The sequence below is a fragment of the Prionailurus bengalensis genome, chromosome B4, assembly GCF_016509475.1.
Source record: "Prionailurus bengalensis isolate Pbe53 chromosome B4, Fcat_Pben_1.1_paternal_pri, whole genome shotgun sequence".
Taxonomy (NCBI): Eukaryota; Metazoa; Chordata; class Mammalia; order Carnivora; family Felidae; genus Prionailurus; species Prionailurus bengalensis.
The window spans coordinates 126,480,417-126,496,223 of NC_057358.1; the positions used below are offsets into that span (position 1 = coordinate 126,480,417).

The window sequence follows — 15,807 nt, forward strand, 5'->3', positions numbered from 1 at the left end:
ACATGTTTGTCTTAAGTTTCTGCTCTCTTTTCACTGTTGATTTTGGGGTTTTGGTTTTTTTGAGGTAGAAGAGATGGCATAAAGCCAAAGTAGACTAAGTTCAGTACAATTCAGGGAACATTTATTAAGCAGCTACTCTGTGCAAGGCACTGTGCTAGGAAGATGAGGGAGATTCAGAGAACATGACAGACTCTGGAAAACGCACACTTCTAGTGAAGGAAATGGCTATGATATTCTAAAATACAAGGTAGATGGAAATAATGATAAAATAAGGTCTATATTGAACTGTAAATACCCAGGAAAAGGAGCAGTTCATTCTGTTTGGATGAATCAGGGACTGTTTCACAGGGAAGATATAGCATTTTTGCTGATTCTTGAGGTTTAAAAGGTATTTATTTAATAGATAAGTGGAGAAATGACCATTCATTCCAGGTAGAGGGACATTTACTCTTGTCAATAAGATAAACCTTTGGTATTCACATACTACATCTTTCTTCCAAAAGACTCAGGGTGTTTTATCATTATTTAATTATCAGAAATCTATTATCAGATTTATAATTGGGGAGGAAGTGAGGCTCAAAGAAATTACCCCTGAATATATCTAAGCTAATGACAGGATGATACATTTCCTTTAACAGTTTACAAAACACTTTCACATACCTTCTCTTTGTAGCTTCATAACAAAGTGAGATTAGGAACTTCGTTTTCCAGAACTCAAGACCTTTGCTCTGTCCACTGTGCTACTGTGTCTGTCTGTTAGAGTTGGTGTTTGCCCGAACACTTCCTAATCATCCTCTTCAGCATTGCGCTGCTGGTCAGTTCCCTCAACCGTCACTCTGAGGATGTTCTGCATCCCACCAAGTCTTCATTGTGCTAAGAGTGTACTGTAGCTTTGTCTAATTAACTTTCCTTCTCCAAAATGAATCATTTTCTCCTGGGCCTGAAGTAAAAGGCATGTGAGTAAAGGATAGGGTTGGAGGTGACGTGGCCAAGGAATGGACACTAGACACTTCCTTTTTTCCGTCCATAGGAGAGCAGATGTGAAGGACCCGCACCAGGATGGTGGTTAGCAACAGTGGCCCGTGCCAAAGCACTTACCAAAGTGATGATTAAGGTTGGTTATGCCAAGTACTGTTACTGAGCCTGGTGTAGGGTGTAGATGTCATCTACTACCAAAACTGTAAAACCACCGATTCAAAAATTAAAGTCACATTTCCATTTTGCCTCCATGCTGGACATAGTGACTGCCACAAGGAGCTTACCACCTTGGCAGCTTTATCACAGCTACATTTCCAAGGACACTGGAGAGATTCGTGTTCCAACATTTTCTTCCCGTTGAATACCAGCTGACTTAGTAATATTCCTAGTGATTTTGTGTGTGTGTGTGTGTGTGTGTGTGTGTGTGTGGATTGTATTTGTGACAGATGTAGGTAAGGGGATTGGCAGTAGACCTGGAGGTCTTAAGAGTTTGAAAATAATCTGAACCCTGTAAATCCCATCATGTCTAGCTAGTACAGTGCCTTGTACCCTGTGGTTTCCCTAGTGTGTGATGAGGAAATAATGAACACAGCTGATCCCCAAATCTGTTGGGCAGCTTTTGGCTCTATAAAATACCCTATGTGGTTTAAGACTTTAAACTTTACCTTTGTCAGTTCCATTTCTTGGCCAGATATAATGACTAATTTGAATCTTGGGGTACATAATTTCTCTAAAATAATCATTGTAATATGTAGCAAACAAACATAAGCATTAAGGCCTGAGGCAGGAGATTAAAAATGTCAAATGAAGCTGTCTATAATGTGAGAGCAGAGCTGAAAAAGGGAATGAAATTTGCCTTCCTCTCCACCTGCTCTTTCCTTCTTTGAATTGGAAAAAAAAAATAAGCCCCCACAACTTAAGTGGGGGATTAGAATGGGAACTGTGTGTGTATACGCAAGTCCAGTGTGGCTAATACAATTGCGTCCACCTTAGCTACAGCACACAGCTCGTGTGTAATAATAACGCCTCCTCCAGAAGAAGGGAGAGAGGATTGATTGGCTTAAGCGTAAACGAACCAAAGGAAATAATATTTCAAGTTTCAGTTTTGTTTTGATTTTCTAATCCCCTTTAGTTCCTTAATTGGAATCAGGCACTGATAGTCTTCTACCCCACCCTTACCCGGTCACATTTAACAACATTTAACAATGTACATTGATTGCTTTTTTGCTTATATATTTTATCCAAATCTAAAATGTACATTTAAATAATTTTCCCATTTCTTACCTATTCCATATCATATATATATTTTTTACAGCCATTGTGTAGTATTTGGGACATGGCTTTCTTAATTAATGCAGGTTCCAAATATGGGATTCTGTTTAGACTTACTAAAGCTGGGACGAGCAATCAATGACTGAAAAGCAATACATAACTTTATTCCTTATGAATAAGTTACTCTACTCATATAAAAAAAAAAAGCCTGTGATCACATCCACCTTTATGATAAGTTAGTCAAGGACGTGCTTTTCAGGTATGGTTCAGAAACATGTTGCAGTTTTTAAAGTGTTTTGAGATCTACTGTAGGTTCAAAAGTGTAAAGATTGTAATTGTTTATATCGGAAAATCTTTTAGATCTGTGCTGTCCAATACGGTAACCACCAGCCATATACTACTGAGAGCTTGAAGTGTGGTTAATCTGAATTGGGATGTCCTATAAGGGTTAAATACTCAGACTTTCAAAAACTCAGTATAAAAAGAGAAATGTAAAATATCTCAATTGTTTAATATGGATTTTATGTTGAAATATTTTTTATATACTGGGTTAACAAAATATATTAAAGTCAAAGTCAGTTTTACTTATCTTTTTCAGTGTGGTTACTAGAATATTTTAAGATTCCATATATGGCTTATGTTATATTTACATATGGCAACACTATTCTGATATCATTAAAATACACTGTAAGGTTGCCTGGAAGTTCAATTAAGGGAACTTGGATCCAGTTAAGTTAATATGCCCTTAAAGTGGCAAGGGAGGATTAATTTGAGAAAGTTAGTATTGTGTATCTTTAGGTTATAGAGGGCCTTCACTGGCTAGACACCTCTGAGTAGGATGTCATGCTCCCTTTGTATTGCTTGTTGGTAGTCACTGTCCTTTAAGCTCTGTAGAAGGAATGACTACTTTGAGCTCTTAGTTTAAGCACTAGCTGAAATGGCTTCTAATAGAGAAACCTCAAATAAGAATAATGTCCCCTGGCTGTTTGTGCTGTTAGCTACCCTCCTTCAACTTTTAAGTCTTTCTGATTGGGGACAGCATGTAAGAATTTCAACTTCTGCTGCTATATTCAACAGTGTCAGTTGGCACGCTGACCTCTTATTTATTTTACTAATTTGGACAACAGGATAGAAAACTCCTGTGGAGAAATTACCAAGAAATAAGAATGCCTTCACTTAAGGATAAAACTGAATTTGATTCTTTAGCACTGTCCCTAACCTCTTTCTCCATATTTTTTTAACCATGCTGTTTAATGTGAGGTAGGTAACAAATTTTTAGAAGCTTTGCATGTGATTTTCTAACAGAAATGAGAATAGTAAAAGACTAATATTTATATAGTGCTTTAAAGTTTAAAGAGTGTTTCCATTTATATTATCTCCACTGATCATTAAAGCATCCCTGTGAATTATTAGGGCAAGTGGTGTTTGACTGAAGAACAAACAGAACCAATGATTAGGAGACTGACCCAAGATCAGGCATCTGGTTGATGACATGGCCAGGACTCGATTCTCAGTCTTAACACTCCAGATCTTATGTCATTTTGAAAAATGACCAACAGCTCTCAAAAATGTGTCCATCTGATTTTAAATAAGATGTCCTAAATTTTAAAAAAATGCAAAGTGCAAAGATTGTAAGCATATTTACCTGAGAATTAAGATTTGGAAGACCCACATTCCTGCTCTTTCATTCTGTAGATGAGATCTTCTCGAAGATCAAGTGAGGTGCTAAAGTAAATAGTTTATATCAAACACACACACACACACACACACCTTTATAAGAAGGAAACCAGTGAAACTGCTATGACTCTTTGTTAATAGAAGTTTTTTATTTTAAAAAGAGAATGATTATAGGTATTCTAACAAATTCTTATATTTAATGCAACCACATTAAGAAAATCTAACTTTTGAAAGGCTTCCCAATGGGACAGTTTAGGCAACTCCCAATTACCTTTACAAACAGAAAGAAATCCAAAATAGATGATATGCTGTGTCCATTTGTCATGGAAATGATATTTTTTATGCTACATATTCACCTTCCTAATTGTACCCAGTCCCAAAGCACAATGGTGAGGTCTCAGGGAAGATCCCAGAATTGTTTTAAAAGATACAGCCTGAAGACTTTGAATTTGCTGTGGAAAAGCCACCATACCCCTCCAAAAATCCTGGGGTAGCAGCTTAGTGAAAAATCAGTGTACCCAGTCAGGACTAGGAAGTCATTAGATGAAAGACCATGAAAGATGAAGGATCAGGGTCCAAGCCCAAAGGACACTTTTTCCCAGTATGTAACTGAACATGTTAAGCAATGGCCAAGGTTATAATATTATTCCTATGAGAAAAAGGGGTTATAAACACTTGTAAGCATATCAACAAGTTACTAGGCAGTCCGTTGAACTTTGGTGGACCATGGACCATTGCAGTGATGCTGAAATCTTGAAATAAGATGCACTCTCAGACTTGGGATTAGAGCACAGATCACAGAGCTGCTTTCTCCCAGCTAGCACAGGCTCCACACTAGCAGGCATCTCTTGAAAAGCTCTGTGTTCATTAAAAATGTTTTATGTATTTATCAGTTTCTCACCCTTTCAAATGTGAAAAGGAATTAAATATGAAATGGCTAATTTAAAAAGTCAGGGTTCTTTTTTTCCAAGCAAACCTTACATTAAGAGCAGGAATCCCTGTGCCAAAGAAATGGTTCCCAATTATCCCATCTTGGGTTTTGTTATACATTGTACAGAAGTCAACAAAACGAGTATGTAACAGAACCTGCCTAAATAGCAGCCACCCTCATTAGAAACAGGGAATTAATCAGAGGGCGATTGAAGGAAGCAGTGCCTCACAGGTTTCCCCCTTTTCTTCTTTTCTAATCATAGAACAAAATATATGACATAAAAGGATCGGAACTATTATGCAGTACTCAATTAGAGGGAGGTGAATAGGTCTCTAACATGCTGTTTTATCAAAAGAGCAGACTGGTGTTTGCATGACTGTTGTTTCATTACAGACCCTGTCATTAATTCCATGTGTCAATACTGCCCTGTAGTACACAGAGCAGACAAGAAAGAAGAGCCCTTGAAAACAAGGGAATGATTTTTGAGTCGTTATCAAGCTAAGTGGCAAGCGGGAAGCTGAAACTCGTATAGGTAAATTCGAAGGGACTCTTGGGAGATCTGCAAGTGGGAAACAAGAATGCATTTTACCAACTGCTTAATTATGTCCTGTTTTTCAACAAGTACACTTGAATTGAATGCTTTGTTTGTATTGCACAAAAACATGTGCTGTGGGCAAGAGTATTCTCTTGCTTCCAGGTCAAGGAAGGTGTTTTATACACATATACATCTGGCCTATTCTGTAATGTGCGATTGGGTATGTTAGTGTCTGAGCCCCAATTTTGCACTGTCATTTCTGGGGGAAAGTCTTACATAGGAACCAGAAGCCCTAAAAAGTAGAACCTTGTCTAAGGTTCTGAGAAGTTACAGAAACCCAGGCATCCCAGAGGACCATCCTTACAGGGAAATGGTGGCTCAGGAAAATGTTAAAATATATCTGGGGGAAAAAAAAAAAAAACAGACCAGAAATTTTTAAATATGGTATAAATCCCATAATCTCCCACCCCTAAATCTTTAAGAAAGTATTTTTTGGTTTCCATTAGCAGTTCCAAGGGTTAGGCTGGGGCAAAGTAGGGTTTCCTTTCTTGGACCTGCTTTATCTATGTCCTTGTGCCTGGCCAAGCCCTTATAGATTATGGTTCCTTATCGTTTAGTAAGATCAAATTTCTAAATGATGTTTCGTTCCAGTTGAACATTCTTGGAGGCTTATCTCTTCCCTGGCCAGATGCCTGATCAGATGAGAAGCCCGCCATGATACTGTCACAGTGCCTAGAATGGGCTCTTTATCCAGTAGACATCACTGTACTTTTTGATGATAACGAGGGCAGTCTTAACTTATGTTAAGGCCTGTGTATAGCATTGAAGGTAAGTATGAAGGAGTTGTTGCTATGTGAATATCTTAATCCTGATGCACATTTCAATATACAGTATCTCCGTTTAACCATAATGTACATATATCTGACACCTAGCCATTCCTTTTAGATGTGACCTTCATTTTTAGTGCCAGTAACTCTTCATGGCCTGTTTGAGGGCCATGACTGAATTTAGATCCTCCCTTGTTAACATTTGCCATTGCTGTGATTTACTTTTGTAATCATTCTAATCATCTGCCAGTGGTTTCGCAGGAAGGATTTCTGTTCTTGATGTAGGTCAATTATAGGTAGGATGCCGTGTTTGACTCTTAGGCTTAGAATATCTTGATTAGAAACAAAGGTTTAACAGCATTGAGTTTTAGTGTCTTAAAAACCTTGCAGCTTTTTAAATAGATCAAGATTATTTAGTAGCCTAATATTGAGACTCTTAGAATAGAATCTTGGGGATCATCTTGTCCAACCCCTTCATTTTATAGATGGGGAGACTCAAGCCCAGAGAAGGAAATGACTTGCCCAAGGACACCCAGCAAGTTAGAGGAATATCTGAGACTAGAATCTAGACCTCTCGCTGCCCCATATATAAGAAGCTGCGTCTACACCAATCAGTAGTTCAGTTTCCAGGCTATATGATACAAAGGGGGCCTGACTTTTGCACAGTCAGAATGCCTAGTGACATTGATGCAAGAAAATAATAAAAATAGTTAAAATAATGAGAAGGATTCTTAATAAATGGTTCTCTACTGTTCTTCATTTATAACATGACCCATGCATTATATCCTTTTAATAAGCATTTACTGAGCACTTACTGTGTGCCCCCAGCCTATACTAGATACTACAAATTGCAGCTAGATAAGACATGGACCCTGCCCTCAAGTTGCTCACCGTCTAGCAGAAAACAAGAAATCCCTGGAAAGCATTTTGCAGAATTTCCTGTAGAATTCTAATGCCTTTCCTAACTCTGTAAATGATGATGAAAATGAGTCTTCTGTGCAGAGATCTAGCTTTTCTCTTGATCATGGTTCTTTTATTAGGAGTCCCATAAGACACTATACCTTTTCTTTCTGTGAAAGTGCAAGATAATATCAATTACAACTAAATTTAGTGCATAAACACTTACTGAGGACCTGCTGTTGGCAAGGCACTGTGCTAGACACATAGGGATATGAAAATTGAATAATTAGAGCATAGAACATTTTCCTTTTAAATGTCAGGGCAATACCGTTTAATAGCTTTCAAACTTTGTAATGAGGATTATTTTTTTTTAATATTCTTAGATGTAGGGCCCTTGAAATCGAAGACAAAAATACCTTTGTACCATCATCCAGACTTGTCAGCCTAGGATTCCAGTCTCCATTCAGATCCTCCTTTGTATCCCATATCTGTTTTGAGCTTTCTTTTTCCTTTACCTCAGCCAAACCAGCCTGCTTGCCAATCTCTGCACACAACTAACTCTTGCTTCTGTGCCTTTGCTTGACTAATTCTTCTGCTCCTAGGATGGCTTTATCCCCATCAATCTATGTCCATCGCTGCCATCACAGTCTGGCCCTGAGTCCATCTCCTGCGAGGAGCCTGTGATCAGGCCCCATCTCCTTCTGTGTCCTTCCCACACATACATAGCCCGGTTGATGGTGGAACAACATTTCTGTGGCATTCATTAATGCTTCCCATTCTCCATCCACATCTTGCTGATCTAGATATAACATCTTACAAAATGAAACAGTCTAGTATATAACCAGATCATTCATCAGACCTTTTAGGAGTGAGTCTCTATATCAAAGATTTCATTTGGGTATTTGTGGGCTGTTAGTTGTAGGACAGAGAAGAAGATCAGAAACGTTGAGATGGGAGTTTGATAAGTAAGCCTGGAGTCCAGCAGAAAAAAAAGTCCCATATCTGTGAGAGATCCTCTCTCCTTTCACTCCCAGGTAGGACAAGAAATTTCCTTTAAACACATTTCAGTTACAATAGGGGGGGAATTGATGAACTGTCAAGCTAGGGAAAGCAGGGCTCTGCCTGTTAATCATCTCAAGCTTGTTGATCTGCTGTTCTGTAATTCTTTTAATATTGTTTAATGTGTGTGTGTTTTATCTTCTGAACTGACTAAAAGCTTCTTGAGGACAGGGACCATGTCTTTTATTTGCTTCTGCATATTCAGCCCCCACTTATTCCCAGAGCCCCCTAACAAGCTTGGGGAAATCTCCAATAAGCACAGAAAGACAGGAAAATCAACTGGCGGTTCCAACCACATTCCAAGCCATTACACTACAGTTTACACATATAGTGACCTTTTGCCTTCAGAGCAACTCAGTGAGGTGGGTATTTCTATCCCAGTTCTACAGATAAGGAAATTGAAGAGAGTTCAAGGTCTTATTGCTAGTGACTGGTGGACTCAGGATTAGAACCTAGGTCTGTCCACCGTCAAAACCTGTATGTACCTTTCACTCTACCACAATCATAACAACTAATATGTAGGACATCTTTGCAGCTCACAGAACTCTTCGATCTACACCCTTGTTATTGCTAGCCCTACTAGTTCTGTTACGGTTACTTCTTACATCATTGCTGGCAAGGAGGTAGAACTAGTATTATCATTATCCCCATTTCACAGATGGGGAAACTGAGACTCAGACTTACCCAAGATCACACAACTGGTAAGTGGAAGAGCCAGGCCTTCAAACAGACTTCCAGACCCCAGATGTTTTTGTTTTTTCACACTATATCACATTGCTGCCTTAATTCATTTGCACAAATGCATGACTGTGTGGCCAGTTAATCACAGACACCTCTCCTACAGAGGTGTCTAGAAGTCAAGCATCAAACGGAACCCTCAGAGGAGTTTTCATGTTATTGGAGGGGTGATACAAAGGACCCAAAAAACAAATGCTTGAGAAGAATAGTTCATAAGTGAGAATTAAAATATGAGGCCCTTTATCCCACAGACAAGTTCCTATAATTTGGCCATGAGACATTTGGATTGTTCTTAATTACTTCCATCGTAAAATTGGAGTAGGGATGAAACAGATGAAAATATTCCTCCTAGGTTTGGACAAGCTGGTAGCTAGCCCAGCATCATCCTGCTGTCACAGAAGTGGAGTCGTGTTGGTAGTGGTTTGGGGGCGGGGGTGTATCCACCCAGCGTCCCATTGCGATCTCTCCAGAATTCCTCTAGGCCCATCCAGGGTCCTGCTTCCGCCTACCCCAGCCCTTCACTCCCTACCCCTTACTGTACCCTCTTCCACAAGCCCCTTTAGACCTTTGAACTTTATCTCTCAGTGTTATATTCCCAGCAGGCTGTCCCCTTGTCCTTTTACGTCATTAGTAGTGTCCAATATCACAAAATCCTTTAGCACAATCACTTAGAACTAGGGAGCTATGTTGTAAAAATGTAGATATGTGTGTGGTGTATATTAGTGCCAGAGAGAAGTTTTCATGGAAACAGATTGTTTTTCTAGCTTTCCAGTAAACATTTCTACCTGGTTGTCACGCAAGGGCCTCAAGCTCTTCACGTCCTAGAAGAGGTCAGCATCTCCCCACCAAAATCTACTTCATCTGTAGTGTTCTTGCTCCAGTGGATTGTATCCTCCATCCCTGAGCTGGAAGCCACAGGGATACTCCACTTCCTAGTCTTTCTTCACCAGCCTTCAGCCCTTCCAGTGGGTCACAGCCCGAGTCCAGTGTCCTGTGTCCTGTCACATACACTGTACAGTGACATCCTAATGACTGGTCTCTCTGCCACCAGATTCCCCCTGGTCCGGTGTGCCTTTCACACTGCTGCCAGAGACACTGCCCTATAAAACAGAGGTGACATCCCTTACAGACAAACCTGAGCCTCTTGGCATTGAAGACACTTAACCACTAGACCCCAGACTGCCCTTGCAGCCTTGCCTCCGGCCACCTCTTCATCAAACCTCACCACTTTCCAAACACTGGGCCCTTCTGCAGCTTCATGAGAGCACATAGAGAAGAAATTGACACAATCCAAAAAAGTACACAAAACACACCAGTAGACGGGACCCTACCGAGCCCTGAACACCGTCTCCTTTGCCTCTAAGGCCCTGTGACTTCTTTGCCCAGCATTGGATACCTGTACCTGATTTGTACTGCTGTCCCTCCCTTTCCCGGGCAGTGTGGTCTACGCTTCATCTCAGGAGCTGCCAGTTCTTTGTTCGTGATCCTCTGACAGCATTTACCCCATTACGTTCTAAGTTATTTTTCATACATGTTTCACCCACTCCTCAAGGACAGTTGTGCCCAGTCTTCCTTTCCCTGCCTGGTGTATGACCTAGCTCCTGGCCTGTAGGTATTGAACGGACATTGAGCAGCTGAACTCAGTGTGCTCCTGTAATGCAGTTAGAGCAGTTAATCCAGATGTGATGCCCTGCAAAGAGCACAGGAGCCCTAGGTCCCAGGTCCAACTTGGCCCTAGGTGTGTGACCTTGGGTAAGTCACTCAGTCTCATTTAGCAAACAAGGGTGTTGGACTAAATGATCTCTGAGGCCCCTTCAACTTTAAGTTCTATGATTTTGACCCCATTTCTTGAACCAGGAACTGCATTTCCTCCCTTTTAACTCAGGAGCCTCAACATAGCCAGGCAGCCGTCCCCATTACTCAAGTGGATTTTCAGACTCTCAGAAGTAGTCTGTGGTACTAGCCAGAGCTGCTTGCTCAGGCTCCTGTTGGCTTATCCAGGGACCACTGGGCTGTTCTCCCCCCTCTCCGGGAGTGTCACTGCACCTCCAACACTTCACACTGTTGTGTGGCTGACCCTCCCCAGGCAGGAACCCTTCTCTGTGCCAGCCTAAGGGCCAACAGCAAGGAGGCAGAGGGAAGGCAGGTTTTACTGTTTCCCTTTACTCCAGATCCCACCAACATTAAGCTGCTGCCATGTGGGTTCTTGGTTATATATATGTTTTCAGGGGGTGATGCCCATTTCCTTGAGAAATAAATTTGAAGCAGCTCATGTGCCTCTTCAAGGCTACTTGTAAAGTCTGACATTTTGGGGGCAGGAGGAGGCCTAGAGTTAGCAACTCAACAGGTACATTTGCCATAATCTCCATGTAATAAATAAGAGCCTATGAAGAGATTAAATAAATCTTTCCTAATGCTTTTTGATTGACTTAATCAATAATTAATCATCTTTAGATGAGGCTGTAACTCGTGGAGTAGATATAATTGGATTAGCTGAAAAGAGGCAGTTGGGGAGCTTTGAAGAGATTAAAATGGCTGTCAATCCCATAATTAAACTGCCACAAACAAAAGCAATGGTGTTTAAAAAAAAAAAAAAAAGGAGGAGGAGGAAAGAGAGAGAGAAGAAAATAAGGGGGAGGGAGAAGGGAGAAGGGTGGGGAAGGCCAGCTGACTTGGATTGGATTGAGAAGTACTTATGTATTGCTGTAGATTGGAGAGGCAGAATCAAATCTGACCGATTTATTCCACTGAATGAAATCCATACATATCAAGTCAGCCACTTGATCGTATGCCTGGCCCACTGGGACCCGTGAAATTTTGGCAGCTTCAACTTCACTAAAACAACGAATCCACAAAAGGAAAAAAAAAAAAAAAGTTAATTATTAAAAACAGAAGAGACCTGCTCCTTGTCCTGAGCCCATTTAGACCTTGACTTTTCATACTTTTAATTGGCTTAGTAGGTTTGGCCTGTGTGAATGAAGTCTTTGATCTCCCTCTTTTTCTTTCCATGCCCCTTTCATCTTTCCTGTTACAAACACACAGAGAGCTTGAGGAAAAATACTTTGGTTTTTAAAGACTTTTCTTTCTAAAAGGATGTGGATTTGGGCGGGGGGAGGGGTGTGTGTGTGATGCTGGTGAATACTTTTTTTTTCTCTCTTTTATCTCTTTTTCCAGAGAGGAGTTGCTTAAACCAATGGGACTAAAACCTGATGGGACAATAACGCCTTTGGAGGAAGCACTCAACCAGTACTCTGTCATCGAAGAGACCAGCTCTGACACAGACTAAAAGCGTCACCTGCCCAACTCTCAATATTGCTTTTATCAGCATCTTTTCTCTGTAGCTCCAGGGGAGTCTTTTCTCTAAAACATTTATGCCCTTGCTTTGGCTAGAAACACATTAACTGGTTTACTCATTGAGAATCCAGCATATTTAAGAGGTGATCCTGTGTTTTTGCGATACCGAGGCATTCGTACAGAGCTGCAGTTAGATGGAGTTGCAGGGGCTAAAGACACAGAGAAAGAGTAATTCCATTTCATCAGGATGGAACTGAAAGGACTTCGTTCTGCAAAGCAGCCCTGGTTGAATCTGGCCATTCTGTTTGCCAAGGTTCTTAGAAGATAGAGTCGCGTCCTTCCTCTCACCGGTGAAAGCTGCCCTCCTGAATCTCTCCAGCAGACAGCGGCACGTGAGAAGCAGAACGAGCTGCTAATAAACAAGGGCTGAGGCAAGCGACTTCTTAGATCAGGACTGACCACGTGGAAGCCGAGCAGCTGCTCCATAAACCTAGCCCCACTCTTCATTTCAATTTTGTATAAAGATGTGGAAGTGCACACACAAACACGCACACACACAGCCCCAGACTTGCAAACTGATTACATTCTGAAAGTTTGTATGTCGCTTATCTAGAACTTCAGAATACATTTCTCCCCATAAAGGGTTATAAATGATGGTTTAATTCTGAGGCAGCTACAAATGCCTATTTATTCCCTTATGTACCTTAACACTAGACCCATAGAACTGAACCCCCCCGCCCCTGCCCCGTCTGTATCACTGCATGGGAGCGTGCATTCTGAGCTCTGACCCAGGGTGCCAGGAACACACATCCTCCGATCCAGCAGAGGGGATGGGGACTCCCCGAGTCCTGGGGGTTCTTGTGTGGCCTCTGCCGGGGGTAGAGGGAGTCAGCGGCACCCATCTGTACATACAGGTCATTCATATGTCACAGGTTTTAAATTGGGGACTGTGTGTGTGCCTGTGTGTGTGTTCAGCCTTTCTACCCTAGGTGATCAGTTTAATGGTAACTTTATTTATTTAAAAAAAGAGAAAGAAACACAAGTAGTTACTGTTAAACTGATTAAAGCTGTTTATTTTTACTTCTAGAATTGGTCATAGAAGGAAGTAGAAAATGGATCCTGCAGTAGACAGCGGGCCTAGTCAGTCAGTGGCTAAAGCCTAAAGGGGTCGGTTTCCTTTTATATGTGTATGTATGTAGATAGCACACACATACATACATATATACACATAGATGATGTGCTTAACCACTGCCTTTTAAAACTTTAAATTAAATAAAACATTGGGGTTGATTCAATGTAGCCATCTCTGTGTGTTTCTTTATAGATTACCTGGGGTAAACAATATCCCAGAATTTGTGCTTCTCTGAAGTGCTTTCACATCCCTTATCTCACCTACCACAAGAGCCTTTTTAAGGATAGGTAAAGTACACGGAGTATTAGTGAAAGATGTCATTTAGCCAGAAGTCTCTTCTCTGGCAAAACAACAGTTCAAGAATGGAATTTTAAAAGGCCTTTGAGCTACCAAAAGAGGTCACTAGAGTTTCTTGCAATTTACTCATAGGAGAGATCCTCAAGAATCTTTATTTACTAAAATCTGCATACATTTATAACAGGTTTAGTTCTCTGGCTTTCAAGCCCATAAAAAGTGGCAAAGGAGGCCGACAGATGGAAGACAGGTCTACCGAAAGCCACCGAAGGTCAACAGAAAACTGGACAGGAAGGCGGAGAGAAGGAGGAACACACTCCAGGCATCACCAGTCTGGGACAGTCTGTTTCCCAAAGGACAGTCTGGTTGACCCAGAAAGATCTGTACAAACAGTACAGCCCATAGACAAGTTCGCATAGAGATGACCCAGAGTTTATTTTTAAAAACTGAGTAAATCCAGAATACTCCAGAATAAAAGGCTAGGAAGAATACAACCCACTTCACGATTTTCATCCCGATGGTTAGAGAAGTGGTGGGTAACCCACGTTTTAACAGCAAATGAAATGAAACTCGGTAATTCATAAGTTAAGATTATGTGGGAAAGGTTTAGAAAAAAGTACTTTTGTTACTTCATTCTACAAATGCATTTTTAGAGTATTTTTATAATTTCTACAATCAAATAGCTTTGGCCTGAAGACGTGTCTCCTGAACTAGCATCTTGCCAGCTTATGCAGAGAGTCCGAATGGTCCTGTGTAAGTAGCTGTGCTCCTGTTCTTTCAAGGAGTTTGGGTTCTCTCTGAGGTTCCCCACGCCAGGCACTAAGCTCTGTTTTTGAAGAGAGTGTTTGCAGGGGGAGACGAGGGACCTCATTTTGCTCACGGAAAGAGAACGAACATCTGCAGAGTGCTTACTATGGGCTGGGTTTTTTGTGTCTCTTCTCACATGTAACCTCATCGCATCTCATGTGGGAGACCATCTCTGGAAGGCCTCAGTTTCCCAGTGTCACAGCAATAGGAGTCTGAGTCTGGCGGGCCCGACTCCCGGCACCTCCTGCGCCTCCCCACCCTGACCACCCAGGTCCTCGCTCTGCCTCCTAGGGCTCTGGAATGCTGGACAGAGGGCATTCTCAGGCCACTTTAAGCAATAACCATTTCAGCAGAACAGTTTAAGGAACTTTCTAAGCAGGGAGGGGACCTGGAGTTGAACTGTGAGCAGGGAAACTTGCTTAGGACTGGATTTCAAACAAGGGCCTGGAATCTTTTGGGTTAGAGACGTGGGCTGCCAGCTTTCCCCAGACAGATGCTCGCCACGGTGGCCCGCAGTGGGGATGGTGAGAGCACGCTGGCCACCCGCACTCTATGGTCTGAGTGCCCACAGCCCTCCTGACTTTCGACATGGTAAGGAAGTGTGTGTCCTGAAGTAAGGCACTCGAGCCATTGCTTTGGAGTAGCAACCCATCGGCGCGTAGGGCCCTTTCACTCACCCAGTGGTCCTGGGAGGTGGACAGACAGGGGTTCTTCTCCCTCCTTTATAAATGGAGACACTGCCTGAGGCAGTGCAAGTACTGAGTATCCCTTTATCACATCAGTCTGGCCGCCTCCCAGTACTAGGTGTCAGGTGTCCCTTGTATGGGCTTCTCCCCACCCTACCCCACCATTGTAAAGGCAATATAGAGGTTCATTGGTTAAAGTTTGGAAAATGCAGAAAATTAAAGTTAATCCACCCAAATCCCACCACCGAGATAATCACCTGTTAATGTTTTAGTGTATGTCTGTCCTGTATTTTTTCTATGCGTATATAATTCATTTTATTACAAGATTGGGATCATACTGTATTTGCAGATGTGTGCCCTGCTTTCTTTAACATATTGTGAGCATTTTCCTACGTCAATAAATATTCTTCAAAAAGTAATGACTAGATGATACTCGATTCTATGAGTTGTGGTAGACACTGCTAACTGCCTACCTAATATTATTCTTCCTTACTAACACAGAAGACGTCATGGCTCTGTCCCCCAAAAAAGGTACTGGTGCCTTCTCCCATACTGGGAGGCAGCATGAGCCTTGCCAGCGCTGAAGAGCAACTGGAAATAGAAACGGCTCCAGGAAGAGGAAATGTACTCCACCATACAGCACCAGTCCCGCAAAAGCCTTAGCAGCACAAATCACG

The 15,807-nt window shown here is 41.6% G+C and overlaps 1 protein-coding gene across 6 annotated transcripts in view; it reads left to right on the forward strand.

Annotated features, from left to right (window-relative positions):
• Nucleotides 1-15,549, forward strand: part of RIC8B (RIC8 guanine nucleotide exchange factor B) — a 107,308-nt gene extending 91,759 nt beyond the window's left edge. For 2 of the 6 annotated variants that reach the window (XM_043562418.1, XM_043562420.1), the window contains one exon: nucleotides 12,092-15,549. In XM_043562418.1, the coding sequence (XP_043418353.1) occupies nucleotides 12,092-12,203 (112 nt within the window). In that variant the 3' untranslated portion in view covers nucleotides 12,204-15,549. Of the gene's footprint in view, nucleotides 1-1,030; nucleotides 5,853-6,044; nucleotides 6,222-12,091 lie in introns of those variants that run through there. The other 4 variants (XR_006294494.1, XR_006294495.1, XR_006294493.1 and 1 more) reach the window with 4 other exon arrangements.
• The last annotated feature ends 258 nt before the right edge of the window (nucleotides 15,550-15,807 follow it).